This window comes from Anolis sagrei, chromosome 11 (assembly GCF_037176765.1).
Source record: "Anolis sagrei isolate rAnoSag1 chromosome 11, rAnoSag1.mat, whole genome shotgun sequence".
Taxonomy (NCBI): domain Eukaryota; kingdom Metazoa; phylum Chordata; class Lepidosauria; order Squamata; family Dactyloidae; genus Anolis; species Anolis sagrei.
In genome coordinates, this window is record NC_090031.1 from 30,020,000 (window position 1) to 30,044,217 (window position 24,218).

Below are 24,218 nucleotides of genomic sequence, written 5' to 3' on the forward strand. Positions count from 1 at the left end.
CACCCCCAGCTCCTTCAAGGTCAGTCCAGTCACTTCAAGGATGCCATCCATCCATCTTGCCCTTGGTCGGCCCCTCTTCCTTTTGCCTTCCACTTTCCCCAGCATAATTGTCTTCTCTAGGCTTTCCTGTCTCCTCATGATGTGGCCAAAGTACTTCAACTTTGTCTCTAGTATCTTTCCCTCCAGTGAGCAGTCGGGCTTTATTTCCTGGAGGATGGACTGGTTGGATCTTCTCACAGTCCAAGGCACTCTCAGCACTTTCCTCCAACACCACAGCTCAAAAGCATCGATCTTCCTTCGCTCAGCCTTCCCTAAGGTCCAGCTCTCACATCCGTAGGTTACTACAGGGAATACCATGGCTTTGACTAGGCGGATCTTTGTTGCCAGTCTGATGTCTCTACTCTTCACTATTTTATCGAGACTGGACATTGCTCTCCTCCCAAGAAGTAAGCGTCTTCTGATTTCCTGGCTACAGTCTGCATCTGCAGTAATCTTTGCACCTAGAAATACAAAGTCTGTCACGGCCTCCACGGTTTCTCCCTCTATTTTCCAGTTGTCAATCATTCTTGTTGCCATAATCTTGGTTTTTTTGACGTTTAGCTGCAACCCGGCTTTTGCGCTTTCTTCTTTCACCTTGATGAGAAGGCTCCTCAGCTCCTCCTCGCTTTCGGCCATCAGAGTGGTGTCATCTGCATATCTGAGGTTGTTAATGTTTCTTCCAGCAATTTTCACCCCAGCTTTGCATTCATCCAGCCCCGCACATCGCATGATGTGTTCTGCATACAAGTTAAAAAGGTTGGGTGAGAGTATGCAGCCTTGCCGTACGCCTTTCCCAATCTTGAACCAGTCTGTTGTTCCGTGGTCAGTTCTGACTGTTGCTACTTGGTCCTTGTACAGATTCCTCAGGAGAGAGACAAGGTGGCTTGGTATGCCCATCCCACCAAGAACTTGCCACAATTTATTATGATCCACACAGTCAAAGGCTTTAGAATAGTCAATGAAGCAGAAGTGGATGTTTTTCTGAAACTCCCTGCCTTTCTCCATTATCCAGCGGATATTGGCAATCTGGTCTCTCGTTCCTCTGCCTTTTCTAAACCCAGCTTGAACATCTGGCAACTCTTGCTCCATGTATTGCTGGAGTCTTCCTTGCAGGATCTTGAGCATTACCTTACTGGCATGAGAAATAAGGGCCACTGTACGGAAGTTTGAGCAGTCTTTCGCATTTCCCTTTTTTGGTATGGGGATATAAGTTGATTTTTTCCAGTCTGATGGCCATTCTTGTGTTTTCCATATTTGCTGGCAAATGGCATGCATCACCTTGACAGCATCATCTTTTAAGATTTTAAACAGTTCAGCTGGGATCCCGTCGTCTCCTGCTGCCTTGTTGTTAGCAATGCTTCTTAAGGCCCATTCAACCTCACTCCTCAGGATGTCTGGTTCTAATTCATTCACCACACCGTCATAACTATCCTCAATATTATTATCCTTCCTATACAGATCTTCTGTATAGTCTCGCCACCTTCTCTTGATCTCTTCAGCTTCTGTTAGGTCCCTGCCATCTTTGTTTTTTATCATACCAATTTTTGCCTGAAATTTACCTCCAATATTTCTAATTTTCTGGAAGAGGTCTCTTGTCCTTCCTATTCTGTTGTCTTCCTCCACTTCCATGCATTGCTTATTTAAAAATAGTTCCTTATCTCTTCTGGCTAACCTCTGGAATTGCGCATTTAACTGGGCATATCTCCCCTTTTCACTGTTTCCTTTTGCTTTCCTCCTTTCTTGGGCTATTTCCAGTGTCTCAGCAGACAACCATTTTGCCTTCTTGGTTTTCTTTTTCTTTGGAACGTACTTTGTTGCCGCCTCCTGAACAATGTCGCGGACTTCTGTCCATAGTTCTTCTGGGACTCTGTTTACTAAATCTAGTCCTTCAAATCTGTTCTTCACTTCCACTGTATATTCGCTAGGAATGTTAGTGAGATCATATCTAACTGGTCTGTGTATTTTCCCTGATCTCTTTAGTTTTATTCTAAATTGGGCAATAAGAAGTTCGTGATCTGAGCTACAGTCAGCCCCAGGTCTTGTTTTCACCGACTGGATGGATGTCCGCCACCTTTGGCTGCAAAGGACGTAGTCAATCTGATTTCGGTGTTGACCGTCTGGTGAGGTCCATGTGTAAAGCCGTCTTTTAGGTTGTTGGAAGAGAGTATTCGTTATACACAGCGAGTTTTCCTGGCAAAATTCTATCAGCCTGCGTCCCGCTTCATTTTGTTCTCCCAGACCATGCTTGCCTGTGATCCCAGTTGTCATTTGACTTCCCACCTTGGCATTCCAGTCTCCTGTAATGAAAATAATGTCTCTTTTTGGTGTATTATCCAGTAGGTCCTGCAGATCCTCATAGAACTGATCTACTTCTGCTTCTTCAGCAGCTGTGGTTGGGGCATATATTTGGATCACTGTAATGTTGAAAGGCTTTCCTTGCACTCGAATTGAGATCATTCTGTCATTTTTTGGGTTGTATCCAAGCACCGCTTTAGCGAATTTCTTATTAATTATGAAGGCTACTCCATTTCTTCGATGTTCCTCTTGTCCGCAGTAGTAGATCTGGTGGTCATCTGATGTGAAGTGGCCCATTCCAGTCCATTTCAGTTCGCTGACCCCCAGAATGTCTATCTTTAGTCTTGACATCTCACCAATAACAACATCCAATTTGCCCTGGCTCATAGATCTTACATTCCAGGTTCCTATGGTGTGTTGATCTTTAGAGCATCGGATTCGTCGTTCACCTCCAGTACCGTCGGCCGCTAGCCTTCCTTTCGGCTTTGAGCTAGCTGCGTCATCACATCTGGGGCTAGTTGAACTTATCCTCTGCTCCTCCCCAGTAGCATTTTGGCCATCTTCCGACCTGGGAGTCCCATCTTCCAATGGCATACCGACATATCTCTGGTTGTACTGGTCCATTTAGTTTTCTTGGCAAGGATACTGGAGTGGTTTGCCATTGCCTTCCCCAGGGATCACGCTTGGTCTGACCTCTCTGCCACAACCGTCCCGTCTTGGGTGGCCCTTCACGGTTTCGCTCATGACATCATTGAGGTGCTCAAGCTCCAGCGCCCCGACAAGGCGGTGATCCTTTGCTGGTGTACATACATACACACATTCAACTTCAGCTTGTTTTGGGACTGTTGTCCTCAGATCAGTGGCTGGCTTTGGGTGGGTTTGCATCAGGTCCACTTACGACCTCCAAAATAGGTACATAGAAATGGGAACCATAATGGTTTGTTTTATCATCCCTGAAAAAGCAACTTTTAGTTGGAAACCCCGTATTATTTTTCATGATTTTGCATTTTCGATTCTACTAAATGACTCGTTTTCTGGAACTCAGTGCATTGGTTGCCCTTTTGTTCCCAGCTCCATTCAAGATGTGGAGATTTGAAAGATGATGATTATCATCATCATCATCATCATCATCATCCTGGGTGCCTGGCATTTGAAAAAGTCATTTTTTATTTGACAATATGCATAAGGCTGTGCATGAACTACAACTCACATCATGCCATGTTAACCCCCTGAAACTCCATCAGTAGTTCAAAAGTTTATCATATCTGGCAAGTTTGCTCTAGATGCATAATTGGTGGGGTTTATTATGATCTCCAGTTGCAGGATAAACTATATATCCCACCATGGTGGGTCGGTCTCTTCAAACCCCTCCAGTAGGTTCAGTTGGTCTTGGGGTTTCTGGGTGCCAAGTTTGGTCCAGATCCATCATCAGGTGTGGTCACGGTGTCTCTGGACCTAAGTGAACTACAACTCCCAGAAATGAATGTCAGTTCCCCCAAAAACCCTCCGTTATTTTCAGTTGTGGGTGAACTACAACTCCCATCATGCCAGGTTAACCCCCTGAAACTCTGTCAATACTTAACGTTTGTTATGTTTGGGAACTGTGATCTAGATGCATAATCATCTAGATCACAGGGTTCAGTGTGCTCTCTGGTTGTAGGATAAACTACAACTCCCACCATGGTAAGTCAGTCCCCTCAAACCCCTCCAGTATGTTGCGTGAGTCATGGAGGTTCTGTGTGCCAAGTGTGGTCCAGGTCCATCATCGGTGGGGTGCAGAGTGCTCTTTGATTGCAGGTAAACTATAAATCCCAAAGCCTACAACTAACAAATATCAAGTCTAATTCCACCCCAATCCCACCAGTATTCGAATTTTGGCATATTGGGTATGCGTGCCGAATTTGGTGCAGATCCCTCGTTGTTTGCGTTCACACTGCTCTCTGGATGTAGGTGAACTACAACTCCCAAAATCAAGGTGAACCTCCCTCCAAGCCCTCCTGTACTTTTTGTTGGTCATGGGAGTTCTGTGTGTCAAGTTAGATCCAAGGACATCGTTGGTGGGATCCAGAGTGCTCTTTGATTGCAGGTGAACTATAAATCCCAATACCTACGAAGGTGAATTTCCTGCCCCCCCTCCCCGCCAGGTCTCTCCAGTATTTTTCTGTGGTTATGGGGTTTCTGTATGCCAAATGTGCTCCAGGTCTATTGTCAGTGGCGGTCACAATGTTCTGTCTTGATGCAGGGTGAACTACAACTTCCATCATGTGGATTCAGTCCCCCAAACTCCTCCAGTATGTTCAGTTGCTAATTAGTTCTACTCTGTTGTGCAGACAGGGTTGAAAAGAATAGGAAAGGGTTAAGGGAGAGGCAGTGGCGGGGTCATGCAAATTCCTACATCAATGGAGAGAGTAAGAAACACTGGGATGTCTGTGGTGGAGGAAACACATCAAATCTAGGATGAAATGGTCCCCAAATGAAAGCATTCCTTGAGTGGTGGGCAGTATGGTCTTTGGGGAGGACATTGGCAGGGGTTGGGCTTCATATTCATGGTACTCGTTCTAACCTGAAATGTCATTGGAGCACTGTGGGTATAGATTATACAGTCATAATATTGTTATTGTTGTTGTTAGTATTATGTTGATTAGCATTTGATGTCCTAGAACAGTGGTTCTCAACTTGGGGGTCGGGACCCCTGGAGGGGTCACGAGGGAGTGTCAGAGGGGTCACTGAAAACCATCAGAAAACAGTACTTTCTATTGGTCATGGGGATTCTATGTAGGAAGTTTGTCCCAATTCTATTGTTGGTGGGGTTCAGAATGCTCTTTGATTGCAGGTGAACTATAAATCCCAGCAACCACAACTCCCAAATTATCAAGGTCTATTTTCCCCAAACTCAATCAGTGTTCACATTTGGGCATATTGAATATTCATGCCAAGTTTAGTCCAGATCCATCACTGTTTGAGTCCACAGTGATCTCTGGATGTAGGTGAACTACAACTCCAAAACCAAAGGACACTGCCCACTAAACCCAGTATTTGCTGTTGGTCATGGGAGAACTGTGTGCCAAGTTTGGTTCAATTCCATCGTTGGTAGAGTTCAGAATGCTCTTTGATTACAGGTGAACTATAAATCCCAGCAACTACAACTCCCAAATGACAAAATCACCCCTCCCCCAAACTCCCAAACTCAAGGTCAATTCCCACCAAACTCTTTCAGTGTTTTCTGTTCGTCATGGGAGTTCTTTGTGCCAGGTTTGGTTCAATTTCATCGATGGTGGAATTCAGAATGCTCTTTGGTTGTAGGTGAACTATAAATCCCAGCAACTACAAGATCCCCCAAACTCACCAGTATTCAAATTTGGGCATATTGGATATTTGTGCCAAATTTGGTCCAGTGAATGAAAATACATCCTGCATATCAGATAGTTACATTACGATTGATAACAGTAGCAAAATGACACGAAGTAGGAAGGAAAATAATTTTATGGTTGGGGGTCACCACAACATGCAGAACTGTCCTAGAAGTTTTCAAGATGTGGCTGGGGGCATCCTTTGTTGAGAGGTGATTAGGATGGGGGACCAGAAGTCCAGATTGTTCCCCTCCCAGGGTGCTTGTTCCCCCCGGCTTTGTGTTGGTCAGTGACCCTAATAAAGTTTTGTACTTGTACTTGAGAGGTGATTAGTTGTCCCTGATTGTTTCTTGTCTGGAGTTCCCCTGTTTTTTGAGTGTTTGCCTTTATTTACTGCCCAGATTTTAGAGGTTTTTAAAAAAATACTGGTAGCCTGTTTTTTGTTCCTTTTTCCTGGTTTCTTCCTTTTGTCCACTTGCTTCTTGTGGATTTCAATGGCTTCTCTGTGTAGCCTGACGTGGTGGTTGTCAGAGTGGTCCACCATTTCTGCGTTCTATAATAATCTGCCTTCAACAATACTACTACTACTACTATTACTACTACTACTACTACTACTACTACCCTGTTTTTTCTCTCCACAAAGAATCTCAAAGCATATATATATATAATTAGTACTAGAATGTATTACAGTGTTCCCTCGCTACTTTGCGGTTCGCTTTTCGCGGACTCGGTGTTTCGTGGGTTTTTGCCACCCAGTTTATGAATTATTGCTGTTGCCCAGAGTGGCGTTCTAATCAACGATGGAGTGTGGAAGGGGGTTTGAGTCCCTGTTGTTAGTATTCCAGGTGTCTAGCGCCGTGTTGGACGAGTAACAGTAGGAGACTCCCTATTATCCGACATTTTCGTTTATCCGACATCCTGCTGGCCCGTTTATGTCAGATAAGCGAGACTCTATTATAAGCAGGGCCTTAATTACAGTTATCTTCCACTAGGTCTTTCATTGCATTGTTGTTATTTAGGGACAGCTTTGGAAAGAGATTCCACATCAATATTAGGAAGAATATGCTGCGGTAGTGGAATATGCTGCGGAAACGGAGCCTGGATGAGCCTCTGTTGGAAGGGATCGGAAGGTGTTTTTTTGCTTGGCAGAAAGAAGGAGGTTGGACTGGGTTCCCCTTAAATGGGTCTCTTCCAACTCTAGGACCCCATGATAATTAGAGTATAGTGTATCTTATCATATTCATAGCTGGATGGGCCTCTGTTAGGAGGGATTGGATAATGTCTTTAAGGCAGAATGGGGTTGAACTGGATGCCTTTTGGGGTCCCAAGACCAACGGATTTCCCTTGCCTTTCATGCAGAGAGCCACTTCTCTTTCTCAGCTTGTTCGTCCTCATCCAGATCGACATAGCGGCAAGGCACTGGTCCAGTATCCGAGGGGCTTCCATGGAGTCTGGTGGAAATGAGTGGTGGAGTTGGGTGTCATCTGCGTAGAGATGGCACTGTACTCCAAGACTCTGGATGACCTCTCCCAGCGGTTTCATGTAGATGTTCAATAGCATGTAGATGGATGGTTGGTTGATAGATGGATGGCATAGATGGATGGGTGATAAATGGAAGTTTGGCCCAGTTCTGTCGTTAGTGGGCTTCAGAATGCTCTTTGATTGTAGGTGAACTATAAATCCCAGCAAGTACAACTCCCAAATGTCAAGGTCTATTTCCTCCAAACTTCACCAGTGTTCACATTTGGGCCTATGGAGTATTTGTGCCAAGTTTGGTCCAGATCCATCATTGTTTAGTTCCACAGTGCTTTCTGGATGTAGGTGAACTACAACTCCCAAACTCAAATCAATTCCCACCAAACTCTTTCAGTGTTTTCTGTTCGTCATGGGAGTTGTGTGCCAGGTTTGGTTCAATTTCATTGATGGTGGAATTCAGAATGCTCTTTGGTTGTTGGTGAACTATAAATCCCAACAAGTACAACTCCCAAATGTCAAGGTCTATTTCAATACCCCAAGCTCCACCAGTGTTCACATTTGGGCATATGGAGTATTCGTGCGAAGTTTGGTCCAGATCCATCATTGTTTGAGTCCACAGTGCTCTCTGGATGTAGGTGAACTACAACTCCCAAACTCAAGGTCAATACCCACCAAATCAATTTCATTGATGGTGGAATTCAGAATGCTCTTTGGTTGTAGGTGAACAATAAATCCCAACAACTACAACTCCCAAAGTCAAGGTCTATTTCCCCCAAGCTCCACCAGTGTTCACATTTGGGAATATGGAGTATTTGTGCGAAGTTTGATCCAGATCCATCATTGTTTGAATCCAGAGTGCTCTCTGGATGTAGGTGAACTACAACTCCCAAACTACCCACCAAACTTTTCCAGTGTTTCCTGTTGGTCATTTGAGCTCAGTGTGCCAGGTTTGGTTCAAGATGGTGGAGTTCAGAATGCTCTTTGGTTGTATGTGAACTATAAATCCCAGCAACCACAACTCCCAAATGTGAAGGTCTATTTCCCCCAAGCCCCACCAGTGTTCACATTTGGGCATATAGAGTATTTGTGCCAAGTTTGGTCCAGATCCATTATTGAGTTCACAGTGCTCTCTGGATGTAGGTGAACTACAACTCCCAAACTCAAGGTCAATTCCCACCAAACCCTTTCAGTGTTTTCTGTTCGTCATGGGAGTTCTTTGTGCCAAATTTGGTTCAATTTCATTGACGGCGGGGTTCAGAATGCTCTTTGATTGTAGGTGAACTATAAATCCCAGCAACCACAACTCCCAAATGTGAAGGTCTATTTCCCTCAAGCTCCACCAGTGTTCACATTTGGGCATATAGAGTATTCGTGCCAAGTTTGGTCCAGATCCATCATTGTTTTGAATCCACAGTGCTCTCTGGATGTCATTGGAGTTCTGTGTGCCACTTGGTTCAATTCCATCATTGGTGGAGTTCATAATGCTCTTTGATTATAGGTGAACTATAAATCCCAGCAACTACAACTCCCAAATGACAAAATCAATCCCGGTAAGGACCGCACAATTAAATACGAACGACACTTTCGAACCGGAAACAGAGGGGGGAAAACCTGCCTTGAACATGAGTCGAGAGTGTGATGCGGCAGCGAAAAAGGCCAATTCGGTTCTAAGCCTGCATCGTATTTAAATATATTTGAAAGGAGGTCACATTTGCATTGGGTGCAGCCTCTTCTCGATGCATTTCCCTCGCCGCCGTCTTCTGCTTTTTTCCCCCCCTCCCCATTTCCATTCCTCTCCCCCCCATCCCTTTCCTGAAGGCATCTCTTTTCTGTTTGTTGTTTTGCAGGATTAGAAGCAAATAAATATTTATGCAGTATGCAAATAAGATGTCGGGAAGATAGGAGTGCTGTTGAGAGAGTTGGAAGCCTTTTGCAGCATTGGTTAGTGTGTGTTTGTGTCATCATATGTATTTATTTTTCCTACCATTAATGCAATAAATCTATCTATCTACCCGCATAATAATGTGTATGTGGCTGGGGTGTCCACTTCCACAAACAGCTATAGCTCCCACTACGCAGGAGACACCAGTGACCCTCCCTCCAATGACCTTGAGGTTAGAGCGAGCGCCCTAAACATGTCCAAGAGCCTTGCCAATGTCCTCCACACTACACACTACCAAGTGAATGCCTTCAGACAGGGACAATTCCAGCCTAGATTAGAGTAAGGCATCCCAGTGTTCCTTACTCTCTCCATTGGTGTGGAATTTGCATGCATGCCCCCCCCCCCCCCGGCTGCCTCTCCCTTAACCCTTTCCTATGGTGCACAGCAAACAGAGAGGAACCAATCAGCAACTGAACATACTGAAAGGGTTTGGGGAATGATTCCACATGATGGAAGTTGTAGTTCACCCTGCATCAAGTCAGAGCACTGACAATCGACCTGGACCACATTTGCCACACAGAACCCCCATGACCGAAGAAAAATACTGGAGAGGTTCGGAGGGAATTGACCTTGATCTATAGCTGTTGTAAGTACTGGGATGTATAGTTCTCCTGCAATCAAAGAACACTCTGGACCTTACCAACGATATCCCTGGACCTCACCTGGCACACAGTACTCCCATGGCCTAAGCCCTAAGAGAAATACTGGAGAGGTTTGGGGAGAATTGACCTTGATCTAGTAAGTACTGGGATGTATAGTTCTCCTTCAATCGAAGAGCACTCTGGACTTCACCAATGATGGCCTTAGACCTAACCTGGCACACAGTACTCCCATGGCCTGAGAAAAATACTGGGGAGGTTTGGGGGGAATTCTCCTTAATTTAAAGCCACTGTGGGTAGTGGGATTTATAGTTCACCTGCAATCAAAGAGCACTCTGGACCTCACCAACGATGGCCCTGGACATAACCTGGCAACACAGTACTCCCATGACCTAAGAAAAATACTGGGGAGGTTTGGGGGGAATTCTCCTTAATTTAAAGCCATTGTGGGTACTGGGATTTATAGTTCACCTGCAATCAAAGAGCGCTCTGGACCCCGCCAACGATGACCCTGAACCTAACTTGGCACCCTTAACCCTTTTCCTATTATTTTCTATGGCACACATCAAATAGAGGAATTGATCAACAACTGAACATACTAGAGAGGTTTGGGGAGAATTCATGATTTATAGGAGTTGTAGGTCCTAGGATATATAGTTCACCTGCAATCTAAGAACTGCACTCTGAACTCCACCAATGATGGTCATGGAACTAACTTGGCACTCTGAACTCCACCAACGATGGTCATGGAACTCAGTTGGAACACAGAACCCCCATGAACAAGAAAACATATTGGAGGTCTTTGGAGGGATTTAGAGGAGTTGTAGTTCACCTACATCCAGAGCACACTATGGACCCAAACAATGAAAGACTTGGACCGAACTTGGCATGCATACCTATTATGTCCAAATTTGAACACTGGTGGGTTTGGAGGGGAATTGCCCTGGACATTTTGGAGTTGTAGCTCCTGGGATTTATAGTTCACCTACAATCAAGGAGCACTCTGAGCTCCACCAAAGATGGAAGTGGACCAGACTTGGCACGACCAGCACAAAATACTGGAAGTCTTTGGGGAAAATTCACCTTGATTTTGGGAAGTTGTAGTTCACCTACATCCAGGACCCAAACACCGATGGATCTGGACCAAAGTTGACACACAGACCCGATATGCTGAAATTTGATGACTGGAAGGGTTTGGGGGAAACTGATCTTCCTTTCTGGGAGTTGTAGTTCACCCACAACCAGAGAAACAGTGACCTCCACTGATCATGGACCTGGACCAAACTTGGCACTCAAAACCCCCATGACTAACTCAACCTACTTGAAGGATTTGAGGGGACTGACTCACCATAGTGGGAGTTGTAGTTTACCCTGCACCAGAGAGCACACTGAACCCCACCCATGATGCATCTGGAGCAAACTTGCCCAACATCACAAACTTGAAGTACTGGTGGAGTTTCAGGGGGTCAACCTGGCATGATGAGAGTTGTAGTTCACCCCCAACCTTATGCATTTTGTGCAATTAAGAAATTGACTTTTCAAATGTGTAATAATTTATAGTATACATATATTATGTTATTATTTGCATTTATGTGATATAATAGTAAATATAATATAATAATACAATTCTCATGGGCAAAGATGGGAGCGAGTGGGAGCGCATTTGCTTCTGGAGGAGAAGAAAGACTTTGCTGGGTTTGGGAGATTACATTGTTCAAATACCACGAGATTAGTTGCCACGGCGACGGGTGACGGTTGCCATGGGCACCGTGGGGCCCGGAATTAAGATTGAGGGGGATTTTTTTTGCTCTTTTTTTTTTTAACCAGTCGAGTCACGCAATTGTGCGATTGTGCTTTTGCTTTGAAGATGAAAGGAGACTCCGATGGCGCGGCAATCCATTTCTGAGGATGGAAACGGTCCCAATGCGTTCTTATTCCCCCCACATTTGGGGCCTCTTCCCATGGCCGCCCTCCTCCTCCTCCTCTTCGCCATAGGATAATAATATCACTGCTTTTCCTGTAGGAAACATCTCCAACATCTCCTCCAATTTCCCCGTTTATTCCTTCCTTCTTTCCCTTCAGTTCCTTCCTTTCTTCTTTCAATACTTTCCTTCTTTTCCATTCCATTCCATCCTTCCTTCCGATTCATTCATTTCCATTCCTTCCTTTCCTTTCCCTTCCTTTCCCTTCCTTTCCCTTCCTTTCCCTTCCTTTCCCTTCCTTTCCCTTCCCTTCCCTTCCCTTCCCTTCCCTTCCCTTCCCTTCCCTTCCCTTCCCTTCCCTTCCCTTCCCTTCCCTTCCCTTCCATCCTTCTGATTCCTTCCTTCCTTTCCATTCCTTCCTTCCTTCCAATTCCTTCCTTCTTTTGATTGCTTTCTTCCTTTCACTTCCTTCCTTTCCATTCCTTCCTTCTTTTCAATTCCTTCCTTCTTTCGATTCCTTTCTTCCTTTCACTTCCTTCCTTCTTTTTCATTCCATCTTTCCTACCAATTCCTTCCTTCTGATTCCTTCCTTCCTTTCCCTTTCTATTCCTTCCTTCCTGCTTTTCCATTCCTTCCTTCTTTCAGTTCTTTCCTTCTTTCAATTCCTTCCTCTCCATTTCTTCCTTCTTTCGATTCCTTCCTTTCCATTCCATTCTTCCCCTTCCTTCCTTCCTTCCTTCCTTCCTTCCTTCCTTCCTTCCTTCCTTCCTTCCTCTTCCTTCCCTCTTTTCAATTTCTTCCTCTCCATTCCTTCTTTCCTTTCCATTCCATCCTTCCTTCCTCTTCCTTCCTTCCTCTTCCTTCCTTCCTTCCTTTCCATTCCATCCTTCCTCCGATTCCTTCCTTCTTTTCAATTCCTTCTTCTCCATTCCTTCCTTTCCATTCCATTCTTCCTTCCAATTCCTTCCTTCTTTTCAGTTCCTTCCTCTCCATTCCTTTCTTTCCATTCCATCCTTCCTTCTGATTCCTTCCTTCCTTCTTTTGATTCCTTCCTTCCTTTCCATTCCATCCTTCCTTCTGATTCCTTCCTTCCTTCTTTTGATTCCTTCCTTCCTTTCCATTCCATCCTTCCTTCCGATTCCTTCCCTCCTTTCCCTTCCTTCCTTCCGTCTTTTCCTTTCTTTCCTTCCTCTCAATTCCTTCCCTTCTAGTCCTTCCTTCCTTTCCAATTGTATTTCCTTCCTTCCATCCCTTCCATTCCTTCCTTCCTCTCCATTCCTTCCTTCGTTTGCATTCCTTCATTTCCTTCCTTTCCCCTTCCTTCCTTCCTTCCTTCCTTCCTTCCTTCCTATTCCATTCAATTCCTTCCTTCTTTTTCTTTCACTTCCTTATCCTTTCTTCTTTCCATCCTTTGTTTCCATTCCATCTTTCCTTCTGATTCCTTCCTATCAATTCCTTCCTTCCTCTCTATTCCTTCCTTCCTTTTCCATTCCTTACTTTTGATGCCTTCCTTCAAGGAAGGAAAGGAACAAAGCAGATTGGCTGTTGTGGAAGAAAGGAAACAAGGAAAGAGAAAAAGAAGAGAAAAGGGAAGGAGGCTTGCAAGGGGAAAGAAAAAGGGAGGGAAGAAATGAAGAGAAGGGAAAGGATAGCCTTAATAAACACTGATGAAATGAAAAGGAAGGGAGGGGGAACTTGTTTGAGAGGGATATCGGCAGAGATCTAGATGCCACCACAGTGCCTGTTCCAAATGCAGCCTCTCATGATCATCGGTGACTTTGGAAGGAAGGTTGTGATTGGCAAGGAATGCGGCAGCCTCTCGAGGGGCACAGAAAGCAATCTTGGTGATTAGCAAAGTGTGGAGGCGGCCGGGGAGGGAAGAGGCACCTTGCTAATTTTAGTCTTTGGAAATAGTTCGTTCTGTCGATAAAACCCTGCCTCTTTTTCCCCACTAAGTGTTTGGAATTTCAGATTTTTTTTTTTATGGAATGGCAAAATGGTGAAATTTTACTGTCAACTGCTGCTTCTCAGAGCTGGGAAGGATACCAGCTTTGAAACTTAGCTTCTGGCATGAAGAAGGATGGTCTGAAATACTATATTTCACTGAGTAATAGTCGCACTTCTTTGGCCCATAAAAGTGGGGTGCGACTATTATGCGGTAAAATAGAATTCCAGTTCAGGGCTTCAGTCGGCCAACAGTGAGTGAATGAATGGTGTATTGTGTGAGGAACTGCAAAAATATATACCAAATTTGCTTCTCCGGTGACTGTTATGCAATGGCGACTATTATGTGGTGAAATAGAATTCCAGCTCAGGACTTCAGTTGGCTGGCAGTAAGTAAATGAAGGGTGTGAGTATTATGTGGGGAACAGCAAAAATATATACGAAATTTGCTTCTCCGGTGACTCTTATGCAATGGCAACTATTATGTGGTGAAATAGAATTCCAGCTCAGGGCTTCAGTTGGCCAGCAGTAAGTGAATGAAGGGTGTGAGTATTATGTGAGGAACAGCAAAAATATATACCAAATTTGCTTCTCCAGTGATTCTTATGAAATGGCGACTTTTATGAGGTGAAATAGAATTCCAGCTCAGGGCTTCAGTTGGCTGGCAGTAAGTAAATGAAGGGTGTGAGTATTATGTGAGGAACAGCAAAAATATATACCAAATTTGCTTCTCCAGTGACTCTTATGAAATGGCGACTTTTATGAGGTGAAATAGAATTCCAGCTCAGGGCTTCAGTTGGCTGGCAGTAAGTAAATGAAGGGTGTGAGTATTATGTGAGGAACAGCAAAAATATATACCAAATTTGCTTCTCCAGTGACTCTTATGCAATGGCGACTATTATGAGGTGAAATAGAATTCCAGCTCGGGGTTTCAGTTGGCTGGCAGTAAGTAAATGAAGGGTGTGAGTATTATGTGAGGAACAGCAAAAATATATACCAAATTTGCTTCTCCAGTGACTCTTATGAAATGGCGACTATTATGAGGTGAAATAGAATTCCAGCTCGGGGTTTCAGTTGGCTGGCAGTAAGTAAATGAAGGGTGTGAGTATTATGTGGGGAACAGCAAAAATATATACCAAATTTGCTTTTTCGGTTACTCTTATGCAATGGTGACTATTATGAGGTGAAATAGAATTCCAGCTCGGGGTTTCAGTTGGCCAGCAGTAAGTGAATGAAGGGTGTGAATATTATGTGAGTAACAACAAAAAAAGAAATAACTTTTGCATCTCCAAAAATGGAGGGGGAGCTACTCGTATGCAACACGACTATTATGCGAGGAAATACAATATATTATTTTAGCAATTTTACTGTTTTGATACTATCCAAAGTAGGGCCATAATTACGAACAAGACAGGTTCTGTATTTTTGCTCTTAAATGGAATGTGTATGTAAGTTGGAGCAGGTACATTTTTTAAGTCTAACTCCAGCCATATATGTGTGTGCGTGTGTGTGTGTGTGTGTGTGTGTGTGTGTATATGTGTGTGTGCATGCAGGCTTTGGAAAGCATAGAGTGAACACCCTAGACAACAAAACAAACTCCACAGGGTTATTAACCCTTCCCAATGCCATCCAAACATTGCTTGTATGTATGTATGTATGTATGTATGTATGTATGTATGTATGTATTATATATGCTGCCTGTGCCCCTGTTCAGAAGATTCCTGTACCTGTGAGAATTGAATTTTGCAAAATGTTGCTTGTTGTGGAAACAAAGATTCTGGACTGGAAGCTCTTTGGAGTCTATGAGTAGTAGTAGTAGTAGTAGTAGTAGTAATAATAATAATAATAATAATAATAATAATGGGATTGGGTGGTGTCCTCCTTCCTGGCAGAAAGCAAGGGGTTGGACTGGATGCCCTTTGGGGTCCCTTCCCACTCTGGGATTCTATGATATGGTGTCAGGGTGTCCCTGAAGGTCGAATCCTGCCCTCCTTGCAATCAATGGGAGCTTTGTTCCTGGGAGCGGGAGAGCCAGGGACTAATCTTTAATGGCTTCTTGGCTGTACTTCAAACAGAACTCTCTTTTTTCCTCCCTCCTTTTTGGATAATCAGATCTTCCATTGTGACCAGAGTTGCTGGAGGATATAGGGCTTTTCGTCAAAGCCTCCCTTTCCTTCTTGTCATTTCCAATAGACAGTTAGTTCAAAGTATAGGATGGAATCTCCCCCCTTTTCTTCACCTGACAAAGCCACCCTTGGAGAGAACAACAACAACAACAGCAATGCATTCTCATACTAATAATCTATAGCCACTTTGCGTCACCTTGTGGAGAGAAAAAAGCAGAATATAGATAATAATAATAATAATAATAATAATAATAATAATAATAATGTGTTGTCGAAGGCTTTCATGGCCAGAATCACTGGGTTGCTGTGAGTTTTCTGGGCTGTCTGGTCGTGTTCCAGAAGCATTCTCTCCTGAGGTTTCGCCCGCATCTGTGGCAGGTGTCCTCAGAGGTTGTGAGATTTGCATGCTGTGTTGAGTTCTATATTGAAATCTAATGTGGCATTACAGGGTAGCGCAATAGCAATTAGAACGTGACTAGAAGGATGGGTGCTTTGTTTTTAGTAATTCTACATTTATAATGTTATTTGTATTTAATTTCATTGTACGATGTACAATGACAACAGTTACTCTTTTCGATTCTGTCTCTTTCGCTAACTTCTCACCTATCTGTTTCTTTCTCTGTCTTCCTCTACTATCTACTTACTCATACACCTCTTCATCCATCCATCAATTTATTATTTGTCTACCACTTTTCTCAGCCCACGAACAACTCAAAGTGGTTTTGATCAGTCAATCAATCTGTCTATCCAACCATCCATTCACCAATACATTTATCTCTTTGGCTATTTCTCTATTCACCTGTGCCTCTATCTATCTATCTATCTATCTATCTATCTATCTATCTATCTATCTATCTATGCATCTATTCCTCTCTCTTTCTTCATCCATCAACCAGTCAATTTATCTCTTTCTCTCTTTATCTATTCACCTGTGTCTCTATTTTCTCTGCCCATCTATCCGTCCATCTCACCGTCCATCTATCCATCCATCCATCCACCTATCCATCCATATCCATCCACCTATATCCATCCATCCATCCATCCATCCATTTCCATCTTTCCACCTATCCATCCATTCATCTATCTATCCATCCATTTTTCTATCCATCCACCTATCCATCCATCCGTCTATCTATCTATCCATCCGTCCATCCATTCATCCATCCATCCATCCATCCATCCATCCATCCATCCATACTTTCATCTATCCATCTATCTATCCATCCATTTATCCATCTATCTATCCATCCATGCATCCATCCATGCATCCATCCATCCACCAATGCATTTCTCTCTCTCCACCGGTGTCTTTCTCTATCATCATCCTATTTAACCCATCTATCTGATCATTTATCCATCCATTCACCAATACCTTGGCATGAGGGGCTGTGCAATTGTGATTAGAATGAGGAAGGATGGGTGTTTTGTTTTTGCCATTCTATGCATATAATTCATGTGACAGGTGGTGTTTTGTTCCATTGTACAATGTATAATGACAGTAAAGTTATTCTAATCTATTCCTTTCCCTTTCTTCCCTTTCCTTTATCTTCTTTTCCTTTTCCTTCCCTTCCTGTCATTTTTGTTCCTGGCTTCAGGTGACGATGGCGCTGCTGGGGAAGCCCTCCGACGGGCCGCCAAACAACTCCAGGCCCGACCAGTGGCACTTGGTGGTCTCCCAAAAAGACGAAGTCATCACCAGCTTAATATCTGCCTTAGAATTTATGGTAGGTGTATTTGGATTTATTATTATTAATTTTAAAAAACCAAAATGAAATAAAGGAATGTTGCATTTCTACGAGGCGGGCTCTGCTCAATTGACAGAGCTTGGAAAATGTATGATATTGGTGGCATAGGACATTGCTTCTTCTTTTTTTTCTAAAAGCCATTATTTTAAATTTACATAGTCTTAAAAACAGTGAAACAAATCCATATACATGCATGAGGGTTATCCGGAAAGTAAGGTAGCATGTAGCTCTCACGGAGAACTTTCGCAGGGGAAGTTGGTATCACTGTTGTGTAGTGGGAAGCCAGCAGAAGCGAACGAGGAGTGCTAGTCGTCAGTAGCTCATCGACTGGCATTGTGGTGAAGGTTAGAGATGAGTGTCCTCCTTCCCTTTCCCTCCCAAGTGTGAAGTTCACACTATATGAGGGTTATCTGGAAAGTAAGGTTACAAGACACATAGCTCTCATGGGGAATTTTCTCAGGGGAAGTTGGTATCACTGCCGTGTAGTGGGAAGCCAGCAGAAGCGAACGAGCAGTGCCAGTTGTCAGTAGCTCATCGACTGCGTTGTGGTGAAGGTTAGAGATGAACATTCTCATTCCATTTCCCTCCAAGTGCGAAGTTCACACTGTACAAGGGATATCCAGAAAGTAAGATAGCATGTAGCTCTCTGTAGCTCTCACAGGGAATATTCTCGGGGGAAGTAGTTATCACTGCTGTGTAGCGGGAAGCCAGCGGACGTGAACGAGCAGTGCTAGTTGTCAGTAGCTCATCAACTAGTGTTGTGGTGAAGGTTAGAGATGAGCGTCCTCATTCCCTTTCCCTCCCAAGTGTGAAGTTCACACTATATGAGGGTTATCCAGAAAGTAAGGTTACAAGGCACATAGCTCTCATCGGGAATTTTCTCAGGGGAAGTTGATATCACTCAGTGTAGTGGGAAGCCAGCGGAAGCGAATGAGCAGTGTCAGTTGTCAGTAGCTCATCGACTGGCATTGTGGTGAAGGTTAGAGATGAGTGTCCTCATTCCATTTCCTTCCAAGTGTGAAGTCCATGCTGTACAAGGGATCTCCAGAAAGTAAGGGTGCATGTAGATCTCCGTAGCTCTAGCAGGGAATATTCTCAGGGGAAGTTGTTGTCACTGCCGTGTAGCAGGAAGCCAGCGGAAACGAATGAGCAGTGCCAGTTGTCAGTAGCTCATTGACTGATGTTGTGGTGAAGGTTAGAGATGAGCATCCTTATTCCATTTCCCTCCAAGTACGAAGTTTGTACTGTCATACGCTGCCTAAATGCTAAGGGCATATATGTTGCTGCGATTCATCGCAAAATTGTTTCAGTTTATGAAGAAGACATAATGTCAAGACAGCATGTGGCAAAACGGGTATGGAATGCAAGTAATTGTATTTTGTACAGCAGAAAGTGTCACCTCAAAGGAGATTCAGCAGAGAATGCAAGCTGTTGATGGTGATTGTGTTGATGTGAGTACTGTGCGTCGTTGGGCGAGTAAGTTTAAAGATGTTGAGGTGACACCTTCTGCTGTCAAGAATTCAATGAATGCACATTGCTTAAGTCACATCGACCGACTGTGTGCGCAGGGTTTCGTACTTCGCACTTTAACAACACAACTGTTCAATGCGAAGGCTTCCCACCAAAATGGAACTGTAGAGGAGAGTCTGCTGAACAAGCCAGTCCCTGCCACATACCAGTACTGCCATCTGTTGAGGAGTTACAAAGGTGGAGGCATTACTTTTCACTTTAACAACACAACCATTCAATGCGAAGGCTTCCCACCAAAATGGAACTGTAGAGGAGAGTCTACTGAACAAGCCAGTACCTGCCACATACCGGTACTGACATCTGCTGAGGAGTTATAAAGGTGGAGGCATTACTTTTTATTCAATCGTCATACATGCCGTCGCAGCCAACCATTGTGAGCCTCCACTGTTATCAAAGACAAGGCCTGTTTTTTCCATCTTGCAGATGATTTGTTTTTCCGTGGGAAACGTTTGCAGACATTTGAAGGCAAAAGGCTTACTCCCAAAACGTCTGCAGATCAATGCAATGACAGGGGAGTAAAATTGACACGGCATTGTGAGCAGGAAGACTCCAGGTGTTTTTTGAAGACACGTTGGTCAGGGAAGGGACCAGGAATGGTTTTGAAGTCAATCTTGAAAAACACATATTGCCGTTTCGATTAACCTTTATGTCGCCATCTGCTGTTTGAATCCTCCCTTCTGTGTTGCCAACCGCAGTGTGAGCTTTTCCCAACAAGACGGAGATGACACTTCTGAATCTCCGGTGACAAAGAAACTGCTTCCCCCCCCCCCCCCATAGCTTATCTTCTGGATTCCTCCTCATTATTGTTTTATTATTATTATTATTATTATTATTATTCCATTGACAATGTTACATAAGTTGGTTTTTATTTTCCCGTGGTGGAAAAACTTGTCATATTTCACGGAGAAAAGTCACAGACTCATAGAGTTGAAAGAGATCCATCCAAGTGTTAAAAAACACCATCCGATCCCTCCTGACAGATGGCCATCCACGCTCTGCTTAAAAACCTCCAGAGAAGTAGACTCCGCAGGACTCCCAGGCAGCATATTCTTTGTGGAATATTCCATTTCTCATCCCTCTCTTTGAGGGAGCCTCTCTATCCATGTGCCTTCTTGTGTTTCCAGCTCCTACGATTCCGTCATTGCGTGGTTTCGTGGTTCCGCAATTCTTTCATAATCTGCTGTAGAAAAACCCTTCTGTTTTCCATATTCCTCTCTCTCTCTTTGAGGGAGGCTCTCTATTTGTGTATCAAGGGCCGTCTCTCCTGATTTTGTCATTCCGTGATTTCTCTCCCAATTTTGTCATTCCGTGATTTCGTGATTCCGCAATTCTTCTGTAATCTACTGTAGAAAACGCTTCTGTTTTCCATGTTCCTCTCTGTCTCTCTCTTTGAGGGAGCCTCTCTATTTGTGTATCAAGGGCCATCTCTCCTGATTTCGTCATTCCGTGATTTCTCCCCCAATTTTGTCATTCCGTGATTCCGTAATTCTTCTGTAATCTACTATAGAAAAACGCTTCTGTTTTCCATATTCCTCTCTCTCTCTCTCTCTCTCTCTCTCTCTCTTTGAGGGAGCCTCTCTATTTGTGTATCAAGGGCCATCTCTCCTGATTTTGTCATTCCGTGATTTCTCTCTTGATTCTGTCATTCCGTGATTTCATGATTGCGCAGTTCTTTCATAATCTACTGTAGAAAAACGTTTCTGTTTTCCATTACCCCCCCCCCCCCGCTCTCTCTTTGAGGGAATCTTTCTATTTGTGTATCAAGGGCCATCTCTCCTGATTTCGTCACTCTGTGATTTCTCTCTTGATTTCGTCATTCCATGATTTCGTGATTCTGCAGTTTTTTCATAATCTACTGTAGAAGAGCTCTTCTGTTTTCCATCACTTTCTCTCTCTTTGAGGGAGCCTCTCCATGTATTGAGGACCTTTTTATGATTTCCGTCATTCCGTGATTTCGTGATCCCGCAATTCTTTCATAATCTACTGTGGAACAACCCTTCTGTTTTCCATCTCTCTCTCTCTCTCTCTCTCTCTCTCTCTTTCTCTCTCTTTGAGGAGCCTCTCTATCCATGTATTGAGGGCCTTCTCGTGTTTCCAACTCTTACGATTCCGTCATTCCGTGATTTTGTGATTTCGCAATTCTTTCATAATCTACTGTGGAGCAACCCTTCTGTTTTCCATCTTTCTCTCTTTGAGGGAGCCTCTCTATCTTTGTATTGAGGGTCTTCTCGTGTTTCCCTCGCAACGATTTCCTGATTTTGCAATTTTGTAATTCCATGGGGTTAATTCCTTTCTATATGAAAGGTAGGATGGAAATGTTTTATTGAGTCCAATGCATTTGCTTGACTGCTTTCCTTTCTCTCTCTCTGCTTTCTTTCCTTTCAGTGTTCAGCACTTTCTAAACTCAACGCGGAGGTGGCCTGCATCGCGGTCCATGACGAAAACACCTTTGTGGTGGGCACCGAAAAGGGGAGGCTCTTCATGAGCGCCAGGAAGGAGGTCCAGGTGGATTTCAAGAAGTTCTGTCGTAAGTATGGGATTGCCGTCTCCCCAGAGAAGGAGACCTGTGGGTCCTCCAAAACAACTGCAGGTCCCAGCATTCCCCACTCACAGCCTTAATCTGCTGGGAATTCCCTTTTGAAGGCAAAACTGGCCATGATAGGGGTGTTGTGTGGTTTCCGGGCTGGGTGGCTGACACGTTCTAGCAGCATTTGCTCCCTTTTTCGTTTCTCCTGTATCTCTAGCTACTGTCACCTGCAGAGGTTCCGATGGTGGTCAAGCGAGAATATATTACATACCTGTGGAATGATGTCCAGGATTGGACTGGATGGCCTTTGGGGTCCCTTCCAACTCAATAATAATAATAATAATAATAATAATAATAATAATAATGATAATAATATAGTAATTCTATCTTCCTGCCTGGCAGAATGGGGTCAGACTGGATGGCCTTTGGAGTCCCTTTCAACTCTAGGATGATGATGATGTTGTTGATGATGATGATAATCGTCATCATCATCACATAGTAATTCTATCTTCCTGCCTGGCAGAAGGTGGCTGGACTAGAATTGGGGGCCCCTTCCAACTCTAGGATGATGATGATGATGATGATAAATAATAATAATAACAATAACAATAATAATAGTATAGTAATTCTATTTTCCTGCTTGGCAAAAAGAAAGGGGTTGGACCGTGATAATAATAATAACAGTAATAGAGTAATTCAGTCTTCCTGTGTGTCAGAAGGGAGTTGGACTGGATGGCCTTTGGGGTCCCTTCCATCTCTAATAATAATAATAATAATAATAATAATAATAATAATAATAATAATATAGTAATTCTATCTTCCTGTGTGACAGAATTGGGTTAGATGATGATAGTAGTAGTAGTAATAATAATAATAATAATAATAATAATAATAATAATGTAATTCAATCTTCTCATGTGGCAGAAGGGGGTTGGACTGGATGGCCTATGGGGTCCCTTCAAATTCTATTATTATTATTATTATTATTATTATTGTCGAAGGCTTTCATGGCTGGAATCACTAGGTTTTTGTGGGTTTTTTCGGGCTATAGAGCCATGTTCTAGAGGCATTTCTCCTGACTCGCCTGCATCTATGGCAAGCATCCTCAGAGGTTGTGAGGTCTGATTATTATTATTATTTAGTAATTCTATCTTCCTGTGTGGTAGAAGGGGGTTAGTTAATAATAATAATGATAATGATAATATAGCATGTATGCTCATAGAATCATAGATTTGGAAGAGACCTCATGGGCCATCCAGTCCAACTCCCTGCCGAGAAGCAGGAAAATTGCATTCAAAGCACCTCCGACAGATGGCCATCCAGCCTCTGTTTAAAAAGCTTCCAAAGAAGGAGCCTCCACCACACTCCGGGGCAGAGAGTTCCACCGCTGAACAACTCTCACAGTCAGGAAGTCTGTCTTGATATGTACAAATAAATCTATAATAATATATTAATTCTATCTTCCTAGTTGGCAGAACGGGGGTTGGAGCGGATGGCCTTTAGGAGTCCCTTCCAACTATAGGAGAATAGTAATAATAATAGTAATAGTAATAATAATTGTATCTTCCTGAATGGCCTTTGTGGGTCCCTCCCAACTCCAGGATGATGATGATGATGATGATGGTGATGATGATATAGTAATTCTGTCTTCTGACCTGGCAGAAGAGGGGTGGGCTAGATGGCCTTTGGAGTCTCTCCCAACATCAAGGATGATGATGATGATGATGATGATGATGATGAGGGGTGGACCGGATGGCCTTTGGAGTCCCTTCCAACTATAGGAGAATAGTAATAATAATAGTAATAGTAATAATAATTGTATCTTCCTGAATGGCCTTTGTGGGTCCCTCCCAACTCCAGGATGATGATGATGATGATGATGATGATGATGATGATGATATAGTAATTCTGTCTTCTGACCTGGCAGAAGAGGAGTGGGCTGGATGGCCTTTGGAGTCTCTCCCAACATCAAGGATGATGATGATGATGATGATGATGATGATGATGATGAGGGGTGGACCGGATGGCCTTTGGAGTCCCTTCCAACGCTAGGAGAATAATAATAAGGCTGCCATCTTGCGGGATGCTGGGAGAGAGCCCTGTTTGCTCGTAATCCCCTTGGCGGCATTGCTCAAGAACCGTTCACTCTCCTGCAAATATTAGCCTTGAGGCTGTCAAGGTCGATGCCTGCTGGGATTATCTGCCAACTATGCGCCAGCCGTATGTCTTTGCCCATTGACGTCTAATCCATTTCTGAGCATTCAGGATTAGCCGATACATATCGCTGCCGGCACATATTGCAGCCGGTTCTTTTGCTTGCTTCGTGCAGATGCAGGTGCAGCACCGAGGCTGCTGCCTGGAGGACAGCTGCCTTCCAACGAAGCTCCTTATTATTATTATTATTATTATTATTATTATTATTATTAGGTTTATTTATACCCTGCTTTTTCTCTCCACAAGGAGACTTATGTGATGTCTCCCTTCGTTGTCACGATCGTCACCATCTTTCCTGTTTGCCCAATACAACTGATTGTGGAATTTTTCACTTTGCTGTTGTATGTCAGCCTGTGATTGTGGATGATGTTCATGTTGATGTGGATGATGTTCATGTTGATGTGGATGATGTTCATGTTGAGGGAATAGGGTTGTTGATTTGACTTCTGGGTCTGGGGATGAGAGGCCAGAGAGGATTCTGCAAGAGGATTCTCAAGGCCCTGGGCTAG

General features: G+C 43.6%; 1 protein-coding gene across 2 annotated transcripts in view; it reads left to right on the forward strand.

The window, feature by feature from the left end:
- Window positions 1-24,218, forward strand: part of GTF2IRD1 (GTF2I repeat domain containing 1) — a 73,575-nt gene that overhangs the window by 12,902 nt on the left and 36,455 nt on the right. For both annotated transcript variants that reach the window (XM_060756810.2, XM_060756812.2), the window contains exons 2-3: window positions 17,289-17,417; window positions 21,354-21,495. In XM_060756810.2, the coding sequence (XP_060612793.2) occupies window positions 17,295-17,417; window positions 21,354-21,495 (265 nt within the window). In that variant the 5' untranslated portion in view covers window positions 17,289-17,294. The remainder of the gene's footprint in view (window positions 1-17,288; window positions 17,418-21,353; window positions 21,496-24,218) is intronic.